This window comes from Ostrinia nubilalis, chromosome 4 (genome assembly GCF_963855985.1).
Source record: "Ostrinia nubilalis chromosome 4, ilOstNubi1.1, whole genome shotgun sequence".
NCBI classification, from domain to species: domain Eukaryota; kingdom Metazoa; phylum Arthropoda; class Insecta; order Lepidoptera; family Crambidae; genus Ostrinia; species Ostrinia nubilalis.
In genome coordinates this window covers 5,397,484-5,409,756 of record NC_087091.1, presented here as the reverse complement: position 1 = coordinate 5,409,756, position 12,273 = coordinate 5,397,484, and the positions used below count along the sequence as shown (strand labels likewise).

At 43.8% G+C, this 12,273-nt stretch overlaps 1 protein-coding gene and 1 long non-coding RNA gene across 3 annotated transcripts; one reads left to right on the top strand and one right to left on the bottom strand.

Annotated features, from left to right (window-relative positions):
• The first annotated feature begins 1,755 nt into the window (after window positions 1-1,755).
• On the top strand, window positions 1,756-4,822 carry LOC135088551 (uncharacterized). Of its 2 annotated transcripts, none has more exons than XR_010261056.1 (2): window positions 1,756-1,934; window positions 4,398-4,822. It is a non-coding gene; the product is annotated as an uncharacterized LOC135088551 (long non-coding RNA). The 2 variants fall into 2 exon arrangements; XR_010261057.1 differs by lacking the exon at window positions 1,756-1,934 and adding an exon at window positions 3,416-3,551.
• Window positions 4,823-5,856: 1,034 nt separating this feature from the next.
• Window positions 5,857-11,145, bottom strand: LOC135088550 (uncharacterized). The gene is made up of 3 exons (XM_063983387.1): window positions 11,064-11,145; window positions 8,942-9,145; window positions 5,857-8,302 (listed from the first exon to the last, which is right to left on the bottom strand). The coding sequence occupies exons 2-3, from the start codon at window positions 9,128-9,130 to the stop codon at window positions 8,069-8,071; spliced, it is 423 nt and encodes a 140-aa protein (XP_063839457.1). The 5' UTR covers window positions 9,131-9,145; window positions 11,064-11,145; the 3' UTR covers window positions 5,857-8,068.
• Window positions 11,146-12,273: the final 1,128 nt, after the last annotated feature.

The window sequence follows — 12,273 nt, the reverse complement described above, 5'->3', positions numbered from 1 at the left end:
AAATTCATATGTTTTGGACAAACCGTTCTCGTGCTTATCTTCGAAAAAGTACAAAATGTGCGTATAATTAATGATCCTCTCCATGTCCAATGGCTCGATACTCGCAGGATTCCAAGTTTTGAAAAGGACCGCCTCAACCAGTGTAACCCTGTCAAGGCTTACGAGCTGGATGCGCCTATCCTTGTTCGTCCCAGCCATTCGATACCGTTGCCTTATCGATGCCTGGTAACACAGAGTTGTTCAGGAGAATGCAAAGAAGAGGTGCAGTAACCGCAGTTAAGGAATGGCTGGGACGAACAAGGATAGGTACGTCCAGCTCTTAAGCCTTGACAGGGTTAAACTGGTTGAGTCGGTCCTTTACAAGGCTTGGGAGCCTGCGAGTGACGAACTGACGAGCCATTGGACGTAGAGAGGTTCATTAATTTATACGTACATTTTGTACTTTTTCGAAGATAAGCACGCGAACGGTTTGTCCAAAATATATGAATTTAGTCTTATTCAATACAGGATTAAATGCCCTTCAACCGTCATGAAGACCAGTTTTTGATAGGGTAAGTCCTTTATGCGATACTAGCTTTCCGCCCGCGGCTTCACCCGCGTGGAATTTTGTCTGTCACAGAAAAACAATATCGCGCGCGTATTTGCTCACCGTTTAGACCTACCCTGGACTACGACAAACATTTTAAAACCAAAATCAGCTCAATCGGCCCAGCCGTTCTCGAGTTTTAATGAGACTAACGAACATCAGTTCATTTTTATTTATATAGATAGATAACCGTAAAACCGAAAGAACGCCCCTTTCGGGGGCCCCACCACTTAAGCACAACTCCGTCGAAGTCAAAAATTTAGGATAGTCTTAATGGGTAACAAATGAAGCCATTAAAACAATAAAATCTTTTGTAGGAATTATTTCCGATTTCAAATGTAATTCTATTGGGCAGTTCGATTTTTTAAGTTGTTTATTTAATCAATATTGATTTCTATTATTTTCATTAAAACGTCATTAGCAGGTTAGTAACTAATAACAATGTCAGTTACCAACTGGTTGGTTACTTCATTCAATGATTAAACTTTTTATTTTCAAAATAAAAATTATTTAAAAACATCCCTAGTATGTTCCTAGTTATATGAGTATTAATTTACATATTTATTCTCGTATTGAAAGCGGTTAATAACTTCATAAAATAACATCAAAGACTTGAAATATCACCTACCGAAAATTCAAAATTTCCAAAGCTTGCTACGTGCAAAGCGGCACCCAACGGCACAAGAATTGTATGTCATCTTGATCGCCATGTATGGTGCAATAGCTCATGTGAGTACCAGCCCTTCAGTTCTATTCAGTTTAAAAAAAATCCACTTTAAGTGTTTTTTTCCATACAAAAAAAATAAAAATATTTTTTTTCTCACACATGGAGCTACTCATACCCTTTATACTATATTAGTAAAACAAAGGGAGGTATACTAAACACAATACATATTTTTATTTATTAATTTCTGACATTAAGTTTCTATGGTATGGGAGCTTCATTTTCAGACCACTGTGTGACGGACTAAATAAAATTTTGATTTCATTACCCAGTCATCATCCCTATTAGGACACGTGGTTTTCATTAAAAATCAAAAATCAACAGCTCGTGTTTTCAACGCTCGCTATTCGCGATAGATGGAATATTTCGACTTCACACCTTCAACAATACAATAGTTAAAAACTTTAAAATCTACTAACCTGTCCTATGTGTGCATGCAGGCGGCGCCACTCCGCGCAACCACATTGAGCCGCTAGCGGAACTATTATTGGCTCTCAACCGCGCGCCCTGGGCGCTGGGCGGCGACCTGGGCGGCTGGCTGCGCGCCGCGCTCGCCGGCGACGGCTTCCCAACGCACCACGCCACGCCCGCCAGCAAGACCGCCTTCATCGCCAACGTCGTCAAGTGAGTGCGCGGTACTATTCTAACAAGACCGCCTTCATCGCCAACGTCGTCAAGTGAGTGCGCGGTACCATTCTAACAAGACCGCCTTCGTCGTCAAGTGAGTGCGCGGTACCATTCTAACAAGACCGCCTTCGTCGTCAAGTGAGTGCGCGGTACCATTCTAACAAGACCGCCTTCGTCGTCAAGTGAGTGTGCGGTACTAATCTAACAAGACCGCCTTCATCGCCAACGTCGTCAAGTGAGTGCGCGGTACTATTCTAACAAGACCGCCTTCGTCGTCAAGTGAGTGTGCGGTACTAATCTAACAAGACCGCCTTCATCGCCAACGTCGTCAAGTGAGTGCGCGGTACCATTCTAACAAGACAGCCTTCGTCGTCAAGTGAGTGTGCGGTACTAATCTAACAAGACCGCCTTCATCGCCAACGTCGTCAAGTGAGTGCGCGGTACCATTCTAACAAGACCGCCTTCGTCGTCAAGTGAGTGTGCGGTACCATTCTAACAAGACCGCCTTCATCGCCAACGTCAAGTGAGTGCGCGGTACCATTCTAACAAGACCGCCTTCGTCGTCAAGTGAGTGTGCGGTACTAATCTAACAAGACCGCCTTCATCGCCAACGTCGTCAAGTGAGTGCGCGGTACTATTCTAACAAGACCGCCTTCGTCGTCAAGTGAGTGTGCGGTACTAATCTAACAAGACCGCCTTCATCGCCAACGTCGTCAAGTGAGTGCGCGGTACCATTCTAACAAGACAGCCTTCGTCGTCAAGTGAGTGTGCGGTACTAATCTAACAAGACCGCCTTCATCGCCAACGTCGTCAAGTGAGTGCGCGGTACCATTCTAACAAGACCGCCTTCGTCGTCAAGTGAGTGCGCGGTACTATTCTAACAAGACCGCCTTCATCGCCAACGTCAAGTGAGTGCGCGGTACTATTCTAACACCACCCAATATGACATGTATAGCATGGCCACTCCACGCAACCATATCGAGCCGCTAGCAGAGTTGTCCAGGTCGTCAAGTGAGTGCGCGGTACTATTCTAACAAGACCGCCTTCATCGCCAACGTCGTCAAGTGAGTGCGCGGTACTAATCTAACACACCACCCAGTATGACACGTATAGCACGCGCCACTCCACGCGACATCAAGCCGCTAGCAGAGCTGTATAGTGTCGTCAAGTTAGTGCGCGGTACTAATGTAACACACCACCCAGTATGACACGTATGCCACGCTCCAATCCACGCGACGACATCGACCCGCTAGCAGAGTTGTCAGCGTCGTCAAGTGAGTGCACGGTACTATTCTAACAAGACCGCCTTCATCGCCAACGTCGTCAAGTGAGTGCGCGGTACCATTCTAACAAGACCGCCTTCTTCGTCAAGTGAGTGTGCGGTACTAATCTAACAAGACCGCCTTCATCGCCAACATCGTCAAGTGAGTACGCGGCACTAACACACCACCCAGTATGACACGTATAGCACGCGCCACGCCCGCCAGCAAGACCGCCTTCATCGCCAACATCGTCAAGTGAGTGCGCGGTACCATTCTAACAAGACCGCCTTCGTCGTCAAGTGAGTGTGCGGTACTAATCTAACAAGACCGCCTTCATCGCCAACGTCGTCAAGTGAGTGCGCGATACCATTCTAACACACAACCCAGTATGACACGTATAGCACGCGCCACTCCACGCAACCATATCGAGCCGCTAGCAGAGTTGTCCACGTCGTCAAGTGAGTGCGCGGTACTGTGTCCCGATTGCGCTATTTTTTAACGTCTCCAATTCATTGGCGCTTCTTCTCGTCCGTTGCGCTCCGTTTTTCATTCCAGCTGAGGTGCAAATTCGGTATCGCAGTAAAGTTCACGCGCAAACAAAGACACAAAACAACAGATTTAATCACTTTCCATTAAAAGTCCCAAAACCTTATTTTTTCACTAAAACAGCAAAATTATATGTTCGTGAAGGAAGAAGCAGTTGCGTTTTGTTTTCGTTTGAACTAGCTGTCAAAGCGACACCGCGATACGAATTTGTGATGTTCGTCGTCGTCTAGTCGCGTTGTAGTTGAAAATATTTAGCGCAATCGGAGCACTGCTCTAACACACCCTCCCTTTGTGACTGTGACATGCACGCAGCGTAAAGCAAAACATTTTTTTTTACACGTTTTACCTTACGCACGTGCGCACTACGCCACGCCCCCAAACAAAAACTTCATCGCCAATGTCGTCAAGTGAGTGTGCAATGCAATTCTACCGCTGGGTAGAAGCACACTGCGAAACAATAACTATGGTTTTCTTAATGAAGGAAAATAAAAATAAAACATCTGTTGGTCGCACACATAAGTCGGGAAGGCAGCAACAGCCTTCATTGCAAAACGCTTTTATCAATATCAGTGCGAGTTTACTAGGTACACGTTACATTTCTCACTGTAAGTGATGACGTTTGAAGAATTCACAATCTGATTATTTGTTTCAGGGAGAAGTGCAGCAAACGAAGGCTATTAGAAACAGTCCAAGAATTCTCGTTAGTTTGCCGCGGCCTTATCGGCACGGAGTACGCGCGGCAAACCCTCGCTTCCAAACAGCTCGTGACCTAAAACAAAACTAGTTTTTTATTGATCTCTTTTAATGGTTTCAGATCAGAAACAAATTCACTTATTTTGTACATTTATTATTAGGTTGACTATGAAATTGTGAATATTTAAATAACTATCCTATATTTTTCCTGAATGACGAAGAATTGAAAGAAAACTTTGGAAATAGTTTTTTGTAGAAATGACGTAGTATCCAATAAGCAATAGTGTGTTATTTATACACGTCGCTTTAAAGTATATTGTTTTATTACTATTTAATAAGTTATTTTAGAATACGTAAAAAGAAATAAAAGAACGTATTTAAGAATTTATTTGTTTTATTTGATGTTATATCAATCAAAATGATTAAATATTTTTATAACATTCAGACGTAATATTCGTGATTAATATTTGTGTAAAACTAATCTACTGTTTTTAAAATATCTTTTAATTTACAATCAATTACATATGTTACGGTTAATGTGATAAATTGAAAATTATTAATAATAACCGGTTATTATGAATAATTACCGACAGTCGCGGTAAAAGTGATAAATTAATCACATTTAACAGTGATTATTTGATAATTCAACCTTAGTACTAACAAATTTCATAAAAGAGAACAACATCTTGTGTACGTGCTCGTGTACAGCCAAACTTTTGAACGTTTTGATATCATATATTAATATAATTTGGCATAATGATTTTGGAATGTTTCTAGCATAATATTACTTTTCCATGATGCCTATAACATAATGTTTTGATTTAAAGTGAAAAATAGGTTAAGGTGCGGCGGGGGTGGCCCTTGGGCCACCCCTAAGCCGCCTATTTAGTTTTATACACACATAAATGAACTCATATTAATCACATTTACCAAATCATGCGGTAATTATTCATAATAACCGGCGATTATTCATAATTTTCACATTTATCACTTTGACCGTAACACATATACCAAAATGAGATCATATAAATAAATATTTTTGTAGAGTACCGTAAAAACATCCATCTTAATTTTATATGGGCACTAAAATAAGCATATGCAGATCCTGGGTGTATCCCACATTTTCATAGAAATTGAAACACAATGGGAAAAATGGTTTTAACATAATTAATTATATCCTACTAGCTTTCCGCCCGCGGCTTCGCCCGCGTGGAATTTTGTCTGTCACAGAAAAACTTTATCGCGCGCGTCCCTGTTTCAAAAACCGGGATTAAAACTATCCTATGTTCTTTCCCGGGACTCAAACTATCTCTATGCCAAATTTCATCAAAATCGGTTGCGAGGTTTAAGCGGGAAAGCGTAACAGACAGACAGACAGACAGAGTTACTTTCGCATTTATAATATTAGTTGGGATAAGTGAGAACGTATTCACAATATGGTGCGATAAAGGTGGGATAGGGGGTTTAAGTTCCCTTGTGGCGCTTATAACACTGACTTAAGACAAGGAAATAGTAGGATACACCCCAGTCGATGCAAACAAATACTGACTTATTTTATTACATACGAGAACGAGACGTTATGATGCGCACAAATCATAAGTAGTTTTTTACCATTTACATATATTTTGCTGCTTTTTCAAAACATGTCAAATAGGGGACTATTCTCAGATAATTCATTTAAAAATCGGTAATGTATGAGACACTGGCTCATTATCCGTGATGTCGAGTCCCCTATTAACGCATGCATTCGTCATATAAGACGAATATTCACGTTATAAAAGAATATTTGCATTCGCACTGATCAATATAGCATAATCGTATGACACTTTTCTTAACTTGGACTTCGCCATAATTTAAAAGTTGATTAATTAAGATCATATAATAAAATATTAAAATCTAGTTCTTCTAAACGCCAACTACATAATAGGTATATGAATATTGTATAATATAATCTAATAACTAAACTAAAGCCTTATAACAGCTCTAGACACTTAGTTGAATAACTATAGAAATTAATCATCTATTGTTCACTAATCATAAAACGGCTATTGCAAACTAACAGCTGTTACATAATAGCTTATATGATAGTTATGTTAGGATCTTCTATAAATTATCCTCTTTGGTTATATTTACAGTTACTCATTAAAAAGGGTTAGTACATACTGGTTTTGTATTAAAACAAGTACCTGATTCAAGTGTCTTAATGTTAGTATGGTTTTCTTATGCACACAAAATAAGGTCTTACGGCCAAAATCTTAAAACATTGTATCTCGTAGTCGATAGAAAAGTTTTTGAAATAGCCTACATTTTATTTAATATCGATAAAATGTAAGTGGCCCTTAGATTCACTATTCCATTAAGATGTTATAAACTTAACATTATGTATTAATAAAAATTTAACAAACTCCGAATTTTTAAACGAAACGATATAAATTAACATGCGTGTAAAATAACATTATATGGATTTCTCTATTTACCAATAAATCGATGATGATAATTTATAGCCCGGGTGCATGATAATAAAAACTTATTTAAGACAGGCAGGACAGTTGTGAACTGCCTTTTCTATTATTTCATAAAATACAATTAACTAAAGGCCGTAATATACGTGCCAGTACTGTGAACGTAGTTACTTTAATGTGTTTTAATAAGATAAACGGCTAGTCAGTCTCTGGCATGCGAGAAGAATGCAAAGATTTGATTTTCTGACATGCAATATGCGTAATCAAGGTGTTACAAACGACATACGTGAGCAATGAACGTACAACCGTAAAGATGAAGGGTTTGCTGCTTACATTTCTGATAAAATATGTTATTCAAATACACTTTAAAACCGTCGGTTGCGCTGGCACATATCTCTAGCGAGAAACACATGCCATCAACTGACATGCAAGTTGCAAGTTACTATTCCATTATACTGGCATATTTATTTTGGCCTATCCCAAGGCGGACGATGCACAAGTTTTCTGTCTGACTAAATTATACAGTTAACTTGTCTAAAATATATGACAGTATTGAACTTATACTAAAAGTTATGTAAAGTCCATTTCTTTGCCAAGCGGCTCAATAACGTATACGTCACAACAATCACTGCAGAATTTCATCACCTGTGAGTGTGTCACGCCAACGCCCCATTTCTAGACAAGTATCGCAATTTCTTGTGTGCGTTACCCCCGCAAAACGTTACCTCTTACCAAAAATTTAAATGAATGACTAGAGCACTCAAGTAAATGTACCGAGAGGTGTTTTCACAAGTATTCAAGAAAATAGATTTGACTGAAGTGACTATAATCCAGAAAATACCTATAATAAAAAATAAAAAAAATGCTACGAGTTCATCTGAATACAAATAAATCGGCATTTTGCTGGGGTTACACATGAAACGGTCATGGCTACGGTATATCATCACACAAACTTTAAAGAAGAAAGGTGAAAAACAATACCGCTTAACGTCCTACGAAGAAGATAGCAACCAATAACGATACCTCGTATTCGAGAGCGGACACACATCACAGTTCACTGCATCACTTCCTTGATCATCTCGGGCCATTGTTTCTTGAATTTGGTGCGCCGAGCCATTTTAGTGGCCTTGGCGATGCGCCGCCGGAGCATTTGATTTATGGATCCGAATCAGGAGTCCGAGTCTCTGTTCTCCGTGTCAATCTCGTTGATCTCGACGTGGAAGACGAGGAACTTGTCTGGCTCGCTGTGGCGGTTCTTGATGCGAAGGAAAGCTAATGCCTGGTCGATGGTGAGGTGGAAGCAGTCTTGGGAACTGACGTTGAGCGAGTAGTTCTCGAGATCGCTGTGGGTGGCGCGCGTGTATGAGAGCTTGCGGGAGTTGTTCTGCCCGACTATGGACACCTGGAAATTATTCAATTTGGTTTGGTTGATACAAGTAAACAGTAAGTACTCGTATTTTCGAAACACTACTTTTTATAAAAAGTTTCATTGGCTATAAAATTCGATGGCTTTGAAATCAATAAATTGTTGTTCAATGTTCGGTACCTGATGAAGTCATAGTACCAACTGTCATATAAAATCTATAGGTGTCGCATTTTGAGAGCTCAAAAATTATGTTAAAATTGGCTAGGGTGTCAAATACCCTATTCAACAAACATACTTATGACGAGATTTCCCGTAGATTTTGTACGGCTGACAAGTTATTCCGTCACTTTTTCTTGACGAACTGTTTATTAATTTCAAACTTTTGAGTTTTTAACATTTAAAACTAAGGCTGAGTTGCACCACCTAACTTTGACCGTGCCTATAACGATGCACAGTGTTTTTCGTATAGAGTTTGACAGATTTTTAACGTTTGTCAAAGTTAAAGTAAGATGATGCAACCCAGTCTTAGTGGATTGTGTTCTTTTTGTAGTTTTCTTTGAAATTATTGGGTTGTTTCCACTTTGCCAGCTACTTAATTTGGGTAACCCAATAAAAAATAGAATAGCATTGTCTAATAAAATTAGTACCCTATTGCAATCAAGTATACCACCTCACCTCGTAGGTGTAGTGCTTGGCGTGGCACTTGGGCCCGATGTAGGCCACGTGCACGTGCACGCCCCACGCGCGCAGGTCGGCGTCCACGCGCAGCGAGAAGTACTCGTGCAGCGCCGCCACCAGCCACGACTCGTGCTGCTCCGAGTTCACCTTCAGCGAGAACTTGTGCTTGCTGCCCGTCTTGATCATGGCGGGGTGCTTGCTCTGGAAAGGAAGGTGTTGGTAAAACCACTGTCAAGATTGACCACAATGTGATTACACATCATCACAACACATTGGGGACGTTTCACTATGTGACGAAAGGCCGATCTAGATGGACAAAAAGGGTTAATTCAAATCTCCAATAATACTAGCAAAATCGATAGTCGACAATCTGGAGGTCACGATTCTGGTGATAATTTTGTGCAAGTACCCTCCAATAAATTAATAAATATTTTTGAAGTGTCATTACGGGTGGAATTCATGAAGAAATCATTCACTTTTCTGCATTTGGTCTGTCGCTATTTCAAAGTGTTTATAAAATTAATAGTGCTAAAGTTAATGATGGATCGTGAAGTTGATGGTAAGAACTACCATTTTTATTCATTCACATTGCAAATAACTTTACAGTTGCCGAAAACATAGCTGTCGAATGTGATGGATATTACATTTTTAATGCGAACTTTGTGTTTGTTGGACCAGAAACTACATGTACTTTGTTGTACCATGGCTGCAACTTATATATGTTGTAGTCTCATTCATATTGTATTGCTCAAAGTAAATTAGAAAGTGCGGACTGGTGCGGAACCTTGTCAATTTTTTTAGTAAAGCTGATGCCAACATTTTTTTTTCGTTCTTTTTTTTTCAGAATACGTAATATTTATATCCCGAAGGGAGTTCTACGAACAATGGATAAAATATCCCAAAAATGAAAAAAATAAACGGAATGAATATTTCGATAAAATACGAAACTTACGAGGTAACGGAAGAGTTATGAAATATTGAAATGAACATTTTCGGAATTGGTTGTAACAATTGGCTGGAAAGTGGCTGGCATGGCATTCTATATTTTTATTCACTCATCCTTTTTATTTATTTTCAATTGCCATAAAGAATTCAGCTTTGTTTTTCTTCTTAGAAACATGTCCATTTTAAGCTGACCTCCTATCAGGTAGTAATTCTTTATAACCGTGTATCAACGTATACTGGTTTATGTATTAAAGCATTAAATGTACCAAAACTAAATGCAATTATGACTGTTTTTGCTATATATAGTCAAATCATCAATAGGTACCGCCTTTAAAGCTAATTAATATTGTCAAATAATATTGTCCATCTAGATCGGCCTTTCGTCACATAGTGCGTTTGGCGGAAAATAGCGCTAGCTAGCGCTAATTAGTAAGCTATTAAGTGGCGTCCTTTTAGCGGTAAGTGCTGTCACTGTCAAAAAAATGTATGGGAAACGTCACTTTTGAAGATTAGCAAACGTGTCCTAGCCGAAAACATGCTAAAGTTTTCGGCGGTTGCCATGGCAATCGCCATTTTGCTAGCAAATTCTAATGGTGCGTCCACATTTGGCAAACGGGCTCGCGCGGCAAACTCGAAATCCTGCTCACTCAAGAGCAGGGTGAGCAGGATGACCAGCGTGGACGCACCATAAGAATAATAGCAGCCAATAAATACTTGACGTACCGCTCTGACGTCTCCGCGCATTCACTTTTCCCGCCTTTTCTCGGTGGTTGCAAGTTTGGTGCGGCGCCGCAGCGCACACGCCCCAGATATTTCTATGTAAAACGACGCAGTGATACAGCTCTGGTATCGCTATGCGTCCTGTGTTTTGGCTCTTAATTATTTAGTATTCAGTCCTTAACCTGAAAATGCTGGTGCAGGCTAACCCGTGGCAGCGGCGCGCAATCGCCGCGCTTCTCACGCCTCGTGGCCGTAGCCGTGCCAGCACGGCTGAGACGAAGACCTTCGAAAGACGCTAGAATGGGGAATGCCTTAGCCACTGACAAAGTGCGGTTCAGGTCACTGACCTGAAAGTGCTGATGCAGGCTATCCATGCGCACGACGCCTCTTGCGCCGCGCTATGAGACGATAACGTTCGAGTGACGCTAGTGTGGTCGGGGCCTCAGCCACTGACCTGGAAGTGCTGGTGCAGGCTGTCCCTCGGCAGCGGCGCGCGGTCGGCGCAGCCCGGCGCGGGGCAGTTGTAGCGGCGCGCCTCGCACGACGCCTCGTGCGCCGCGCTATGAGACGATGACGTCCGAGTGACGCCAGTGTGGTCGGGGCCTCAGCCACTGACCTGGAAGTGCTGGTGCAGGCTGTCCCTCGGCAGCGGCGCGCGGTCGGCGCAGCCCGGCGCGGGGCAGTTGTAGCGGCGCGCCTCGCACGACGCCTCGTGCGCCGCGCTATGAGACGATGACGTCCGAGTGACGCCAGTGTGGTCGGGGCCTCAGCCACTGACCTGGAAGTGCTGGTGCAGGCTGTCCCTCGGCAGCGGCGCGCGGTCGGCGCAGCCCGGCGCGGGGCAGTTGTAGCGGCGCGCCTCGCACGACGCCTCGTGCGCCGCGCTATGAGACGATGACGTCCGAGTGACGCCAGTGTGGTCGGGGCCTCAGCCACTGACCTGGAAGTGCTGGTGCAGGCTGTCCCTCGGCAGCGGCGCGCGGTCGGCGCAGCCCGGCGCGGGGCAGTTGTAGCGGCGCGCCTCGCACGACGCCTCGTGCGCCGCGCTATGAGACGATGACGTCCGAGTGACGCCAGTGTGGTCGGGGCCTCAGCCACTGACCTGGAAGTGCTGGTGCAGGCTGTCCCTCGGCAGCGGCGCGCGGTCGGCGCAGCCCGGCGCGGGGCAGTTGTAGCGGCGCGCCTCGCACGACGCCTCGTGCGCCGCGCTATGAGACGATGACGTCCGAGTGACGCCAGTGTGGTCGGGGCCTCAGCCACTGACCTGGAAGTGCTGGTGCAGGCTGTCCCTCGGCAGCGGCGCGCGGTCGGCGCAGCCCGGCGCGGGGCAGTTGTAGCGGCGCGCCTCGCACGACGCCTCGTGCGCCGCGCTATGAGACGATGACGTCCGAGTGACGCCAGTGTGGTCGGGGCCTCAGCCACTGACCTGGAAGTGCTGGTGCAGGCTGTCCCTCGGCAGCGGCGCGCGGTCGGCGCAGCCCGGCGCGGGGCAGTTGTAGCGGCGCGCCTCGCACGACGCCTCGTGCGCCGCGCTATGAGACGATGACGTCCGAGTGACGCCAGTGTGGTCGGGGCCTCAGCCACTGACCTGGAAGTGCTGGTGCAGGCTGTCCCTCGGCAGCGGCGCGCGGTCGGCGCAGCCCGGCGCGGGGCAGTTGTAGCGG

What these genes read in the sequence shown, in the direction of transcription:
- LOC135088550 (XM_063983387.1), bottom strand. Translation starts at nt 9,130, where the DNA reads ATGATCAAGACGGGCAGCAAGCACAAGTTCTCGCTGAAGGTGAACTCG. An exon ending in CCAAGCACTACACCTACGAG is followed by an intron (nt 8,303 to 8,941) that starts GTGAGGTGGTAT and finishes AATAATTTCCAG; the next exon opens with GTGTCCATAGTCGGGCAGAA.